We start from the raw sequence: 16,142 nt of genomic DNA on the forward strand, positions 1-16,142 counted from the left end.
CCACTCCCCCTGCTTGTGTTTCCTCTCTCACTGTGTCTCTCTCTGTCAAATAAATAAATAAAATCTTTAAAAAAAAAAAAAAAAATAATAATAATAATAAGGCAACAACTGAGGTCAGCCGACCTTGGGCTCTGGCTTGTGTGTTCTTCCTTTAAATGACCAGAAAAACCTCCCCTAAGAATTTGGTCATACAAGTCTGAACGGCCTTAGACGTTCACATAAGAGATCTAAGCAGTGAATGGCTCTTCACTGGCTATGGGAATGATCACAATAGCAGTCACTGCAGATACTGATAAATGTTTTGATTACGGTAGTGTGAGGCCAACATGCCTTCCTCTCTGCAATCTGTAAAAGGACAATGCTGTACAAAAAAATATCTTACCTCCCAGCATCATTTTTGAAACAGAATTGTCAATAAATGCAAAGAAAAGCTCTTCTTACCTTGTCCTTGGCTATGGCTGGGGGCTGCTTTAAAACTTCTTTCACGGTCTGCATAACGGTTTCTGCTCTCATGACACTGATGGAGCGAACCAGTTCTACTAGTAGAAGCTGTTCTTCACTCGCTGCAGGAATGACCTGGATAAACACATCATTGTATCTCTGTATGTAGGTGGGTACATAAGTCTTTTAAGAGAAGTCACAGAATTAAGAGAATATCTCATGGGCTCTTTTTAATATAAAGGACTTTGCAAGTCTCTTGATTAGGTAAAAAAATATATTTTTATCAATACAATGTATATACATCATTTCAAAAAATCAAATAGGACAATAAGCCTTACAAGAAAAGATAGCAGTGTCCTATCCTATATCTCACATTCCCAAAGCAACCCTGCTCAACTCTTAGCTCTTTTCTATTATTTGAGTCATACACAGCTTCTTTCCCATTTCATGATTTTTTTTTTCAATTTCCTACTGACTTCCTACATCAGAAGACAAAAATTTAGCTCCCCTACACTTCTCTCCCTACCTCCCAACATAGTTATGTCATAATTTTACTTAAATCAATATCTAATATTAATTAACTATTCACGGTTGTACTGTGTATTATACTGTCATTACATTTCTTTTACTTTTTCTTTTTCCTAGAGTTAATAAACTGCTTTATTTTTGTTTGGGTTTCTCCATCTCTATCATAAATTCATCCCCAAATTACTCCAACAACTGTAAACCTCTTATTACATATTCAAATATATTAGGTAATTAATCTTCTACCCTTTTCCTCCTGTTTTTTTTTTTTTCCTTGAGACATCTGTTAGAGGTCTTTATGCTCCACCCTGGGTTGTTACTCCCTAGGCTTGCTACAAAGTAACATCTGGATATCTTTTCTGTGACCATCAGTCTAGAAATTCCCTTTCCTTGTCTTCTGTGTCCAAACCCCTCATTCTTGGATCCCGTGTCTTCTTCCTTCTTGGTTTATTCCTCCTCTAATGGAGATGCATCTTCCAGTAGCCGAGAAAGGGTGAATTGATGGTAATACCTTTATAAAAAATAGATACTGCATGGTTCAAAATGCCTTGAGTGACAGTTTGACAGGATAAGGCATTATAGGTTGAAATTAATTTTCCCATCACAATTTCCAGCGCTGCTCTTGATAAGTCTTATCATGATTCCACTGAATAGGAACAGTATTTTCTCTTAAGATTTTCAGATCTTTGATCTCCAGTGTTCTGAAACTGCATGCTGATCTTTGTGTAAATCTCTTTTCATAGTGTCTGTGGAAACTCATTTCCTTCATTTCTGGAGAATTTTCTTGTACCATTTCGTTAATATTTTTTCCCTTCATTTCTTCTGTTCTTTCTGCAAAAAAGATACTGACCCTCCAGTAATCACTCTCCTAATTTTCTGATCTCCTTTCCCCTACTTCCCATATCTCTAAGTTTATATTTTATTTCTGGTATTTATCCACTTTCTCTTCCAACACTTGTACTGATTTTGTTTCGTTTCTGCTATAAAAAAAATTTATATCCAAGAAAAATTTTAATTTTTGCAAAGGTCTTTCTTAGAATCTTCTTATATCATGGATGCAATATAGCTTCACCTCTTGCAAAGGCATCACTATTATTACTTACATGTTATTCTGTTACCTGCACTGTTTCTTTTGACTTTATCTAGTTGTTTTGGTCACTGTCTATCAATAGTAGAGGCTTTCTTCATGTGGCTGGTAATCCTTGGCTCTTTATTCATATTTAAATGTCAGGAATAATAATACGACTAATATTTACAGAGTGCTTATTAAGTGCCAGGCGTTGCTCTAAGTGCCACATATCTATATTCTTCCAATTCTCACAACCCCATGAAGTAGTATTTCTACCTCAGGGTCATACAGTTAGTAAAGTAAGAGTTTGGTTTCAAAGTCTGTGTTTGTAACAACTCTGCTATTATTGCTTTTGAAAAAGAAATTAAAAAGTGATAAGTCAAGCATTTGTGTGGAAGACCAGTGGGCAGGGAGGCCTCCCTGTGTGGTGACTGCAGCCTAGTGTTTTGTTAGTAGCCTCAAAAACTTTAGTAGCTATATGTCTTTTTTCTTGGTCAGGTCATCTTCCCAGAAGGGAATCCTCAAAATTCCTACCTAAGGGCCATATTGCTTCCTGCTACCTACTGGGGTGAGGCTAGTGCCCAGTTTTCAGTATATAAACTTTTTGCGAATGCTCCTGTTTTCACCATGAAGTCTAACGTGTACCTGTGTGAATCTTGTGCCCTTGGGTTCAGAGCCTTTCTTGACCAACTCTTCACAGGGCAAACTTGACTCCAATCTCCTGCTTGGGTGCTTAATGCTAATTAAGAGCGGGTGGTTGCTTGAGCTGGGGAAAAGGGATCTAGAAGTTGTCCAGCTGCTCCTTATATAAATTTTCAATCAATCCTCCAGATTTCAGCCGCATCCCAACCCTGTGCCTTTAGAGGTACCTGACACTTCGAATTCCAGAGACCATCTGTAGTTTTACAGTGGAAACTGCTTCCTTTCTTGCAGCAATTTAGTTATCAATTTTCTCTATTAAATCAGTTACCACACAGACATGTGTTTTTTTTCTTCTTGCCAAATTCTGCTGACACTTCTTATTTTTCTGTGGTCAACTCTCTCAATTTTTTGTCGTTGTGGGTTTATGCATTTTTAAATCCTTTTATTCTCAATTTTGAAAGAGCACAGAAAAATGCATGTGTTCGTTATGCCTTGTTAATAACAAACCACAGGTCCTTGACTGATTTTAAATAGTTAAAGATTTTACTTCTGTCTAATGTAGCATCTGTTACTGAATCCTACCATGTAAAAAATGTCATAAGTATATTTATTTTTATTCCTTTTGAAACTTCAACATATATGTAATGTGAAATCAACACAAAAATAACAGATCAGAAACCTTTAACTAGACAAATCATGTATCTTCTGTGAATGTTAATTATTTAATAGCCTTAATATTCTTATGAGTCACTATTTCCAATATAGAACATTTTTGAGCTTTCGAACTCACAAAGCTGCAAAAATTTCACATATATAATCCAGTTAAGCCAATACATGGATTACATTTAGAAACTAACTACTTAAGCTATCATGTCTTAATGAAAATCTAGTCAAGATGAAAACTCTCCATACCCTGAATGACTAACATTTAAAAAAATACCCTCTACTATGTTAACTTTTCTATTTCAAATAGAGTTAATATACGAATTTCTTTTTTTCCATAAAATGATGCTTTTTATACTTATTTAAGACATTTGGGCAATAAATACATCATGATCTAAACCTGTAGAAAAACTACTGCTTTTCTATTCCCCATCCCACCCCAGGCCCACTGCAACTAACGGGGAATTGAAAATTCACATATACTCACTGCTTCTCAAACGACACAACAGAAGTACCAAACGGTTAAACATGTACCTTGGTCCGGGTGGTGGTTTTGTTCTGTCTTCTTTCATTCCATACAAACGCAATAGCAGCCATAAAGTGAACACCATGATTCATTGAAATGGGGCCCAATAATTCAAGAATCTGCTGTCTCAAGTTCTAAAACAATTTAAATAAACAAGTGAATTAAAAATTATGAAACATTAATAGACTGCACTTTTAGCTTTTTTTTTTTTTTTTTAAATACTATATAGTGCTTTCATGTTTTGCCACCCAAGTAACAGTAGAGGACACTTTAATAGTGTTAAAGGAGGCAATCATGGTTATTTTAACTGGGAAAGAAAAAAAAAAACCCTATAAAATGACAACTGCCAATCAGCCAAATGCAGGAGTCTATACGACATAATAGGAAAACACTATATATGAAATCCAATTACATTAGTAGATTCCTTTAAAAAGGAAAGGGAGTGTTTTAATATTTAAGTGAAATTATACAACAGAAAAGCATAGTTTAATCTAAACGTAAGTACTTAAGTAAAATTTTAAAATAGTTTCCACCCTTCCTCTTCTCCTCATTTCAATTGTGCTCCCATTACTCCCCAATCTAGGGAGTCAGGTCTAAGAGTAAGATTAGGTAACTGAGGGATATCAATTCAACAACTTGACATTGTATAACATGCTTTCAAATAGAATTTTCCTCTAAGTATAAAGTAGAAAATTTGGAAAATGCCAGAGTGTAACAAAAAAATTTAGACACTCCATTAATCATATTATGCTGAGATAATCACTATTAACATTAATTTCTTTTTCTGCATATAATTTTTTATAGAATTATAAATACAAGATTTGTTCAATTACATAATGTCCTTGTTTTGCTGAAGTTTTACACATTTTCTATCCACTAAGATTTCTTTAAAACCACAATTATTAGTAGCTACGTAATGTAACATTAAAAGTGTAATTTATTTAACCATTTCCATATTTGCTGTTTAGGATCTCTCTTTTTTGCCACTACATAAGTCTATAATGATATGTATGTATCTCTGCATAATTTTGATTACCTTAGAATTCATTACTAAAGTAGATTACTAGGTCATAGACTACAAAACTTTTAAAGCTCTCTGTGCATATTGCTAAACTATTTTCTAGGAGGGTTTTGCATATTAAAATGTCAACTTAAGATGTCCTAAAGAAAAGGAATAAAATTATAATACACATGAATGAAACTCAAAAACATTATGTCACATGAAAGAAGCCATATACAAAAGACCAAGTAACACATGACTCCATTTATTAAAAAGGTCCAGAAAAAGAAATGTATATGTAGAGAAAACAGATTAGTGGTTTATTGGAGTTAGTGAGGGGAATAGGGAGTGACTGCAAATGGGCACCAGGAATCTTTTTGTGGTGATGGACACGTTCAATGATTGTGGTGACAGTTTCACAACTCTGGAAATGTAGTAGGAAAAAAAAATCATTGTACTGTATATACTTAAGATGGGTGAATTCTGTGATATGTCATTTCTCAATGAAACAGTTAAAATTATTTGGGAATTAATTACTCAATTCATGCAGTGTCAAAAATACTACTGAAATTATTCACAAATTCTGAATACAATCTTCAGGAAAGTCCCTGAATCAACTTCTGAGCCCCACAGAGGAAGTGTGAGTTGTCTAACCTTTGTGGCTCCAAGATTAATGGTGGTAACAGATGCAGAGGCAGCAACAGTGATCTTTTCTGAAGAATCAGCCTGATGCAGGATGCTCCAAAGCAATGTCACAGAGGACATGATCATATGAAGGATCGAGAGGATTCCACTGCGGGCTTCAAACAAGTGTTTTTGGTCTACGTTGACCAAAAGCTTAAATCGGGGGGAAAAACACGTATCACTTACTGAGGTTTACAAATGGGTACTTATTGGACCTCATTCTTTTCAAAGTAGCCAAATACTCATGCAGTCTTACTTGGTGATACTGAGTAGTAGGATCCAACAAACAGTAATGGATAATGGCTGTGATCCCTTCTAAAAGAGTAAGAATCATATCTGGTGGAATGATTGATGCCATCCACAGAGGCCTGAAATAAAATGTATTCATTTGAACACAAGTTCTGTGAAAGAAAAGTTCATGTTTTTATCAACAGTAAATGTCCAGCAGGTGCTAGGCACATAGTAGGTGCTCAATAAATAGTACAGGAATAAATGACTAAGAGCATATATTAGAAGCTTTTATATCCTAATCTCTAAAATAAGTGAGCTGTACTAGAGTTCTTTTGGCTAAAGAACTCAATACAAAATAAACAAATACAGCCAGTCAATTTCTAGTAACTATGTAAAAGCAGGCATATCAATATTAAATGATACAGGCAGTTCTCTCATACTTTACACGTAGTAGCGAAGGTTATACAGGAGATAAACCAGACACTAATCTATTAAACATCTGGCTAATTTCTGACGGACTAACTGAACATGGGGATACAGATGGAATTCACCACTAAACATGAAAATCGGAAACAAGAAATAAAATCAGATGGGAAAACAATTATTTTTAATTTAAAATTAATTTCTTAAAAAATTTATTTGAGAGAGAGAGAGAGCACAGGCAGGGGGAGCGGCAGGCAGAGGGAGAGGGAGAAGCAGACTCCCCACTGAGCAAGGAGCCCGATGCGAGGCTTGATTCCAGGACCCTGGGATCATGACCTGAGCCAAAGGCAGATGCTTAACCCACTGAGCCACTCAGGTACCCCTTAAAATTAATTTTAGTGTGACATTAATTTCCACTTAGATAACTTATCAGATAAAACTAGGGAAACCCTTTGCTGGGCTTTGCATTACTTTCGCCAGCTCAGTCAAGAACATCAAAATTAATTACGACCCTTAGAATAAAAAAAGGCCTGTTTAAATACTCCTCTCCGCCATTCTTGCATTCTTTTATCGATACTCTTTCTCAAGCTGAATTTCATTCTTTATGAAAATAACATACTTTCTGTAACCTACTGATAACCACTAATTTATTTACTCAAACGGTAAGTGACTTTGTGGACAATTCTGTGTCATGATGTGAAAGATGTCAACGATAAAGTTAAAAATCAACCTTACCTACTATCGGATAATCCTGTTTCGTATTTGTACTGCTGGATTAGATTATCTAAATTTCGGCAAAGCTGCAGCGTCACAGAAACCACCACCCTCTGTAGCACTTTTCCCATGTAAGGCAGAGTAGACGTGATTAAAGCAATCCACTGTGGGTGCATCTTACAAGCACAGTGTTGGTGCAAAGCTCGTATCACTGCACAAAGGAACATGCCTTGACACGTGATTGGCTGAGCGTGCAGATACTGAAGAGAAGTCATGGGCTGGTGGGGATTGATGTGTTCCAGGTCTGAGACGACAAAATCAAAACCCGTTTCACTCTCTTCGGGGATAGTCATTACCCGGTGTTCTAGAACAATGAGCCTCTGAAGCACTTTAAGAAGTTGTGACTGGAGTGTGCTGCCACTGTCAAATTCATCCTCCGAGAAATTGATAAGGCTGTCTTCTGAGAAACCCTCTTCGACGGCGACCACGTTCTTGCCTGTCACCTTCTCGCCATGCCATTTCTGTGCGCTGAAGATAGAGGACAGCAAGCAGTGAAGAATCACCTTCTGAACTTTGCACTTAGATAACATATCAGAGATAAAACTCGGGAAACCCTTTGCTGAGCTTTCTATTACTTTTGCCAGCTCAGTAAAGAGAAGCGTCAAAATTTCGATGCTCAGCATCTGCATGTTTCGATTGCCTATTAAGTCCTGTGCAGTGACCTTGACGTGAGTTGGGTAATGGCTACGCATGTAATACAAGCAGAGGGAAATAAGGATTTCTATGTACATAGAACTCCGGAAGTTATGATTTGAGTCCACTGGAATGTGACTGTAAAAGTCTTTGCCCATAACAGAAATCCGGTGTCTGGCCAGGAGATTCTGAAGCAGAGACAACTGAGGGGTATATGCATTATTTACACTAGTGGTTGAAATGGCATTTACAAAAGTAATAGGATTAGTTTTTAAGATGGCTTTGATGGCAGAAAAAGCATACAGAGTCCTCGATGAATCATACAACTGCAGATACAGAAGCACATGCTGATAGAGCGGGTGGATGTTGAAATTGGGAGATTTCCGTGATCCGGGAGAACCCATATCACTCTCAATTTCAGAAATTTCTCCCTCTCCACAGCTGTACCAGTTCTCTAAATCCAGGCCATCGCTGAAGAACACACTGGTTTGTTTGAGTTTTTCATTTGAAGTTTTTTTCTTGTCATCATCCTTTTTTCTGGCAAGTTTTACTTTAGGTTTTGCTCCTGGTTGTTTACCAGACTCCTTAACGATGGTTTCTTTCTCGGAGACTTTTTCTGATAATTTTTCTTTGAAGCTGAACTGAATGCTACTGTGACTCCTCTGTCTAGATTTGGTTTCTACGGAAGCAACATTAGAGTCCTGGAGAGTCTGCGTGGTTCCTGAAATACAAGGTGAGGAACTATTTCTGGAGATTCCATTTGCCACGCACTCATGGCCTCCCTCCGCAGACACAGACAGAAAGTGAGAACTGTCGTTACTCAGCACAGCACTCTGGCTCTGCAGAGCGGACTGATCGTCAGTTTGGAGTGTCTCTTCGCCTGGGCCTACGTCCCTGTGCTTTGGGGGCATAGCTTCAATTTCTAACTGAGATGTAAGTGATGCAGATTCTGCTTCGAGGCCACTTACAACTTTACATATCAGGTCAAACACTACCTGCTGAACGTCATCATCCGGGGAGCTCGCATTTGGCATTTGGGAATCTTCTTGGACATTCACATTTTCAGGATCGACTTCGTAACTCAAATTGTCCCCAGCAGAGGACTGTGAACATCCAGAGTCAGAACTCTGAAGTACTTCTATCTGTTGGTCTGGAAGATCAAAATCAGATACAACCATTGGAATTGTCTCACTGCTGGTACTTAGAAGGGAAAGTCTGTCGCTCAATGGATTAACAGTGAGACTAAAATTCTCTATTTCATCCATGGTAAGCGGCTTTTCACCATTCCCTTTAGATGCAATGAGTTGTACTTGGCTTACTGGCATATGAGGAAAATAGCAAAGGAAAAATAGAAGACATATTAAAATAATTGAAATGGTAGACCAAATTCAAGATTTTTAATCATTAGCTTCATCACCAACTTATACTTTCCTAAAATTATATTTTAATTTATTACTATTTTAGACCCTTTAAGTTAGAAAATTATGTAGACGACTATTAACTAGAATTTAGTAAAGACAATTCAACAAGAGAAAGCCTATTAATTCAATTGAATTGAACAGAACAACACATTTAAAACAGATACAATATAAAAATTTGCCCTTATCCCCAAATAAGGTATCTTTTTTACTGCAGTTCAAAATTTTAGTTCTTTTCCTCCCTGTGTGATACTTCCCTTTAGCTATGCTATTTCTAAGAATTCAAGTAGTTTGGGAGTAGGTATATATATATACATATATGTAGTTCCTTGATTTCAATAAAATTCAACATTTATGAATTATCTAATATGAGTAAGGCCCTGAACCTGGAGACAATGGCGGTGAGAGAAGGAAAAGACATCACTGCTCTCTCTAGAGTTTGAACTCAGTAGGGGATCACAAACACATTCATCCATTTCTATACTTTTTGAGGGGCATACCAGGCTGACAGCATTCTTTTTAGAAAGAGCAGAAGGCTTAGTTCCATATGAATAGTACCAAGCAAATGTTATGAAACTCAGGGAAAGCATGGTGACCCTACAGGTAAGGAGACTGATCTCAAGACAAGGTGAGAATTCAGCAGACACGCAGGAACTGCAGCGGGTAAAATGCTAACACAAAGTTGGGGCGATAAGCAGGGTAGGGCATGCTCTGAGAACACTCAGGGGAAGCAGTGGAAAGGAAGGCAGAGAAAGGAAAGAAGGCTCTGTAGAGACACACTAAAGATGAAGTAGGAGCACACCGGCTCGGTCGCAGCTTCATCACTCAGCAGCCATGGGACTGTGAGAAAGCCACAGCCCGCTCAGCAGCAGCTCCCTGCTCAGGGTTATTTGTGAAGATACAAATGAGATATGTGAGCATCTTTTGTCTCTTAAGTGTAATAAACTAATCTAATCTATGGGGCCATTATCACTGTATTACAGATGGCATCACTCGACAGTTTGTAAAGTGTGGACTTCAAGGAATAATAGTGAATATTTAACAAACACTTAGGATATGCCAGTCTGCAATAAACATGTCACAAACAGGACGACATCTGATGTTCACAGTGAAGCCTGGAAAGGTGGGTGCTACGATCCCCATTTCACAGAGGAAGAAAATGACTCATGAAAGCTAAATGTGCACTACAAACTTATTACACATTCCCAGTGAAGTAGCTCCACAGCCTTGCAGGACCAAAATCGCTAATTACACTCTAAAGGCATTTTCATCAAAATTGGAAGACTGTCTTTGCCCAGACCTGTGTTGACTCCTCCCTTGAAAGAGTCAACTGATAAGAGAGATCCAAGTCCTCTAAGGTGCTCACTGATGAAGGACATTCTGACACGTTCCACATGAGCACCGCCATGGCACGCGGTGGGGCGGGGGGGGGGGGGGGGGGGGAGGGGAATCCCATGCAGAACACCTCACTGTCGCCAATCACCGCCGTGTTCACCTCTCACTTTATTTTCATAACTTAATTCTAAATAAAGCTGTTCTACTTCCATGTGATATTCACCACTGCTGCAGGCAAAATTCTGCATGAAATGCTTGTCACTCTCTTCTCCAGGATAATAGGGAGCCTTATTCCAATAGCGTTCTGCTTGTACACGCTGCACCGAAACCCTCTGAGTTTTAGGATGAAGCAGGAGCAATAGCAATGGTTCCAAAACTCTTGCAATATCATGTCTTTGTAGCACTTGGTTCAGCCAGGCTTGTCCCACTGAGCTGGTAGAACCATCGAGGCTGTTAAGGCTATCTAACATGATGAACAGCGACCTACAATAAACACCGATAATTAAAAAAAAAAAGAGCAAAACACCTACTTGAATTTTAACACTCTAGTTTTTCTTAATATTATTATAAGTGTTATTATTTTGAATTAACTTTTTTAAAAGTAGTCATACTTCAGGATAACTGTTGACCACAGTATTTTAATAATCTTAATCCCTACAGTCTCAGTAGATACGAGAAAGGAGAAAATCGTCTTTCCCCTTTTCTTATATACTTGCGTTTTTTTTTTTAAATTTCACAAGCATACATTACTCAGAAAAAAAAAAAAAACCCTTAGTCTTGTTTCAGCAACATATTCCTTTTCAAGTCATACTTCCCTTTAGCTATGCTATTTCTAAGAATTCAAGTAGTTTGGGAGTAGGTATATATATATACATATTGAACTCCCTGCAAGTCAGCACTGCTCCCATGTTCTTCCGCACCCAATCTCTTTATGAGTCAAACCTACGAGCTTAATTCAAGGAAAGACCTGTGAAAGGTATAGAGGTGTGGTTTGGAATCAGAAAACCCAAGATTCAAATGTGGGTTATCCACCCGACCTCATGTGTGGTTTTGGGTAAGCCACTTAATTTCTCTGGTCCTTCAGTGCCTTGTTTGTATGATGAGCAAAGGCAAGCGTCAAATGAGAGATAATTGTATGTAAAGTACGTAGGCCAAGGGCCTAGTTCATTGTACTAGTTCAACAGCAGATGATTTAAAAATGGTGATGCTGTTGAAAAAGTAATGTCCAGTAAAGCACACATCTGGTCCTGAGCTGGGGCTATAAGCATAGTCAGATCTGTGGCCTCCTCTAGGAGAGCTGCTGGTGAAACTGCTATTATCCTGTGCCAATATCTGAACCACCACGTAACAGCATCTCCTTGGAAGTTAATGCAAATCTCATATTTGGGGGAGGAGTCATCTTAAGTGGTCTAGACAAGTAGCAAAACCACTCTCAGGCAGCTACAGGTTCTCTGAATCCACATGAAGTGGTCTGTCAGTATTTTAGCTATAGATCTATTAGGTCCATTTCAGGCAGAAGATTGAAAATAACTGTTGGAGAAACAGTTACATAATCTACTGTTTTAATGAAACTTCACTGTGAATAGAGACTCAAAATGCTGTATTCATTGCTGTATCCCCAACACCTAGAATGGTGTCTGGCACATAGTAGGGTCTTGATGAATCGTCATCTAGTGAAAGAATGGGGCTCTGGGTGCTTCAATGCCATGCATTTTAATATAGCTTCGATTAAAAAAAAATAATTTATAAGTTCTCTTTATAAAATCTGTAAATTCTTATTTTCTACCCCCGCCAAACTAGCCAGAGGATTCAAGAAAAGAGACACTGAGATATCTGACTGTAAATCCGAATATCAAACGCAACCAACCTGTCAAAAGAACGTGCAAAAGATGACGACTTATTTATATGGAGATCCCTTGTGAGATGCCAAAGAACTGCAAACTTTGCATGTGCTTCCATCCTTATTTTCTGAGGAGGAATATGGGAGATTAAATTATTTTATTCTCCCTTGAAGATATTAAAGGATTTTAGTAAATCGAAGTAGCAATTTAAGAGGCAGTATTAGGCTCAATGTTCATAGTACTCAACACACAACACAATAAACTGTTTTTATGAAAGTAGAAATGTAAAAAAGACTTAAATATATGCAGAAATATTAAACCTGAAGGATCATCTCACGCTACCTCATAAATCATTAGAATTTAGTTTAGACTAGGTAACCAGGTTTCTAGATTACTGTATAACAGGGGATGGAAAGAACTAGTAATGCGCATTTTATGATGTCTTCAGTATAGGAAGCACTTTCTTATTTTAATATAAATACTTAGTAGTCAAAATTTATTTTATTACACTATACAATTTACTTTTGCTCCCAGAAATTATATATTAATCTCAAATGAATTTGTCATTACTTATAAAGCTGGTTTATTAGATTCAAAAATTTAAACACCTAAAAAATTATTTCTGTAGGAAAAACATTACATCACTTTGAGATTATCTTGAAAACATTAAGTGTTATGGTAGTAATGGAAAGAACCATGGAAAAATACATTTTTCAGAAAGAGCAGCTTTTGGTGATAATGAACATAAATTAATATAAATCAGGTAGGAAATGTGAAGTTATCAAGATTTTTATAGTCTTCCTCTAGCATCTATGGAATCCTTCAAGTAAAGGCCTCCCAAAATCAGGGACTGAAACTGTCTAAATTGCTGTGATCAGTTAGGAGTGCTTTCTTTTTTTCCTTAGGCCTAATAAATGCTTTGCCTATGAAGGCTGTGTTTGTACATCAACCAATACAAGCATGTAAAAAAAAAAAAGAATAGTATTGTATAATACATTTATTCAGAACTTACGATTTCTTTAAAAATAAAATGTTACATAAGTAAACAGGTACATAATTTATCCTAGATTTACACTTAATGTAAACAAATGAAATTAAATGCAAGGCTTTATTAAACATTTTATTCCTAAACAATTTTCAAAGAATGTGCTAAAGTAGAAATAGAATTTTAATAGAATAAACTTTTTATTCCTCTCCTTTACTCCTTCATTTGCCACTTCCCTCCTTGCCAAAAGCTTCATTTACTCTACACAATGCCTTTTTTGGGGGCCCATTAAAACTCACTAGCATTTAGAGTTCTTAAAAAATTAGGGTGATGCACCTCTAAAAGCTGTTTGATAAAATCTTGGATTGATGTTCCAGAGCAGGCATGGGAAGACCACACTCTTCACTGAACTGCCTGAAGAGGTCAACCAGAATGACAATTCCAGCTTCTTCTCAGGAGCACCCAGAACTCTATCACTTTTACTCTTACTGACTTACGGATTACTTCGTATACATTAGGATACAAATGCTTATTTTGGATATTTATTATAATGCAAATAATATCTCCAGTATTAGCATTCTGTGCCTTATAAATGTAACTTGATACACATATCACTTCATTTCACATGCATTTGTTAATGTATCCATACTTCCATAACCAAGGCCACTGCTTCCTCTTTAAATGATCCAAGAACTTGGACCAGCAACAACTTTAATCATCGCTGCCCACAATTTGTGTCCTGAACCAAGAAATAAACCCAGTATCTGATTGTGGATTACTTGATTTTTCATATTACTGGTGCTTTTGCAAAGAACTTTCTTCCAAAAAGGACAGAACAAATTTGTTTTAAAGACATGAAGATCACTCTGAAAGAATTTATATAATCTCTAATCAGATACTAGCCACAATAATTTTCCTAGTTTCTTTAATTTACCTTTTGGTATAATGGGAGTGCGGTGGGTGGGGGTGGGACAAGATAAAAAAAAAAAAATTACCTTATCTTTGTGGGTTAGCTGCTGACTTATAACATCCTCACAGATGCTAGAAGAAGGAACCAAGTTATGTAATTGATAAAACAGTTCCACACTTTTCTGGTGGTGCTGAGGTGTCCTATCTCCCAGCTGATCCCACAATGTTAAAGCTACATGCTATAGAAAAAGATGTAAAAGTGACAGTGTTATGAAACCATAAATTAAACCTTCTTTAACAAGCATTTCCTGTTAGGTACAACAAGCCTCTGAAGGCCAGACTTCGAAGGTCTTCAATATCCATTATGCCACTAGGATGAAATTTACAAGTGTAGCTTCCCATGTGCTCACTTTTTGGTCATACAGGCAATTAGATACTCTTAGGATAGACCTTTAATGATTGACTGATTATTTTCACTTTTTTTAAGGTCCCTCCCTAATGGTATTGTTTTAAACATCAAACATGGGAGCACTTTCTACAGGGCCCAGAGAAGACCCCATTTCACTATTTTAGTCACATTTAGTAAAGTGTTGCTAGAATACATTATCCTTAAGAGGATACAAACCCCACATTGAATATAATTTAATATTTATGGTTATATGTTACAAAATGAAATCTAATTCATAGTCCAAATATCCAAATTATTTAACACACACAAAATAGGTTGTATGTATTTCAGAGTTACATGTGTTAACACAGCACTTGATGATCTATGATAGCATTAATAAAAAATGTAACCAGTTTTAGGGTTTACCACTATAATACTGTTACAGAAACTAACTCTAATGTAGCAGGAGAAACGATCCCGTGGGGCACAATGACTTGAAATGAGATAAAATAAAGAAAAAATTTTTTTATATATAAACAATCTACCTACTTAAGATGTAATATAATCCAATATACTTGATGTTCTATGTAGAGGATATCATCTTAACTGTTGTGATCAAAATAAAAAAACTGTTTTTTCTGAATGGCATCATACACCACAGATGATCATCAGACAATACAGAGTTAGAAAAACTTTTCCTGGGAATTTTGGAGAGCTGAGACTGTACTCTATGAAAACCAAAAGTGTCATAACCACATCATGGGGAAATAAGTTTTACTGTGTAAATGATCTTACCTCTTTTTTAGCTGAAATTATTTCCTCTGTGACTTTAGAGCCCTAATACTTGCCTTCCCTAACCTCATCCTCATCTCCTCTCATCCTTATCTTCTTCCCTCTCACAAAACTGGGGACAAGACTGGCAAAGCAGTACAGATTAAGCTGGTATGTATCTTTTTCTATACAGTATAATACGAAGAGGTATTCAATGAAGCCTGATTATCATCTTTAAAATCTCTGCTAAGCAAACGAGGTCAAGGACCATCTTAGTCATGTATGTACTTCCTAGAATTTACCTTGAAAAATTCAGTCTTCTCAGCGATGTATCTCAGGTTGCCTGGAGTGAGGGGAGGTCTAATAACCACTGCTACTCTTCCCTGGTTTGGACTTAAGGGTTGGGCAGGCTCCACGCTGTTGATGTTCTCCCCGGTGACCATGGCCACAGACTGAGTCAGTCCCACCAGGTCCATGACCAAAGAAATAGCAACACTCTGCACACTGAAATCACTTGCTTGGCTACAAGCATTCATTAGAGTCTGGAGCCACAGCGGAGGCTGCACGTGCTCCCAGTCTGAAACAAAAAGACGGAAGCCAACAGGGTTCATTACGATAAACCTTTCATGCAGATTCCAACTTCCAGGTTAATTTCAAAAAACAAAGCACCTCCTACTACCTTTAGGCCTTGATTCGTTAGTAAAACCATGGTTTCTCACCTAGACTGGAGCTTTAAGAAAATAAAGCAGCAACAAGAATTTCATAAACTTTTTTAGTATGTAGTTTTCTTATGCCAAGTCATAAATCTATTTCCCTGTCCTGAAAAATAGTACGTTAATCAACACACATTATGTAGCACTCATAGCACTCACTGCACTATGCAT

The 16,142-nt window shown here is 37.0% G+C and overlaps 1 protein-coding gene across 7 annotated transcripts in view; it reads right to left on the reverse strand.

Annotated features, from left to right (window-relative positions):
* The window catches only part of DOP1A (DOP1 leucine zipper like protein A), a 106,044-nt gene that overhangs the window by 19,463 nt on the left and 70,439 nt on the right, over positions 1–16,142 (reverse strand). For all 7 annotated transcript variants that reach the window (XR_004300165.1, XM_032409368.1, XM_032409367.1 and 4 more), the window contains 9 exons: positions 15,561–15,835; positions 14,186–14,338; positions 12,232–12,332; positions 10,588–10,847; positions 6,940–8,929; positions 5,807–5,918; positions 5,521–5,703; positions 3,875–4,000; positions 442–576 (listed from right to left, as the gene is read on the reverse strand). Coding sequence is in view for 6 of the 7 variants with exons in the window: in XM_032409368.1 (XP_032265259.1) it covers positions 442–576; positions 3,875–4,000; positions 5,521–5,703; positions 5,807–5,918; positions 6,940–8,929; positions 10,588–10,847; positions 12,232–12,332; positions 14,186–14,338; positions 15,561–15,835 (3,335 nt within the window). In the remaining variant the exon portion in view is untranslated. The remainder of the gene's footprint in view (positions 1–441; positions 577–3,874; positions 4,001–5,520; positions 5,704–5,806; positions 5,919–6,939; positions 8,930–10,587; positions 10,848–12,231; positions 12,333–14,185; positions 14,339–15,560; positions 15,836–16,142) is intronic.

Source organism: Phoca vitulina, unplaced genomic scaffold, assembly GCF_004348235.1.
Source record: "Phoca vitulina isolate PV1807 unplaced genomic scaffold, GSC_HSeal_1.0 scaffold11, whole genome shotgun sequence".
NCBI classification, from domain to species: Eukaryota; Metazoa; Chordata; class Mammalia; order Carnivora; family Phocidae; genus Phoca; species Phoca vitulina.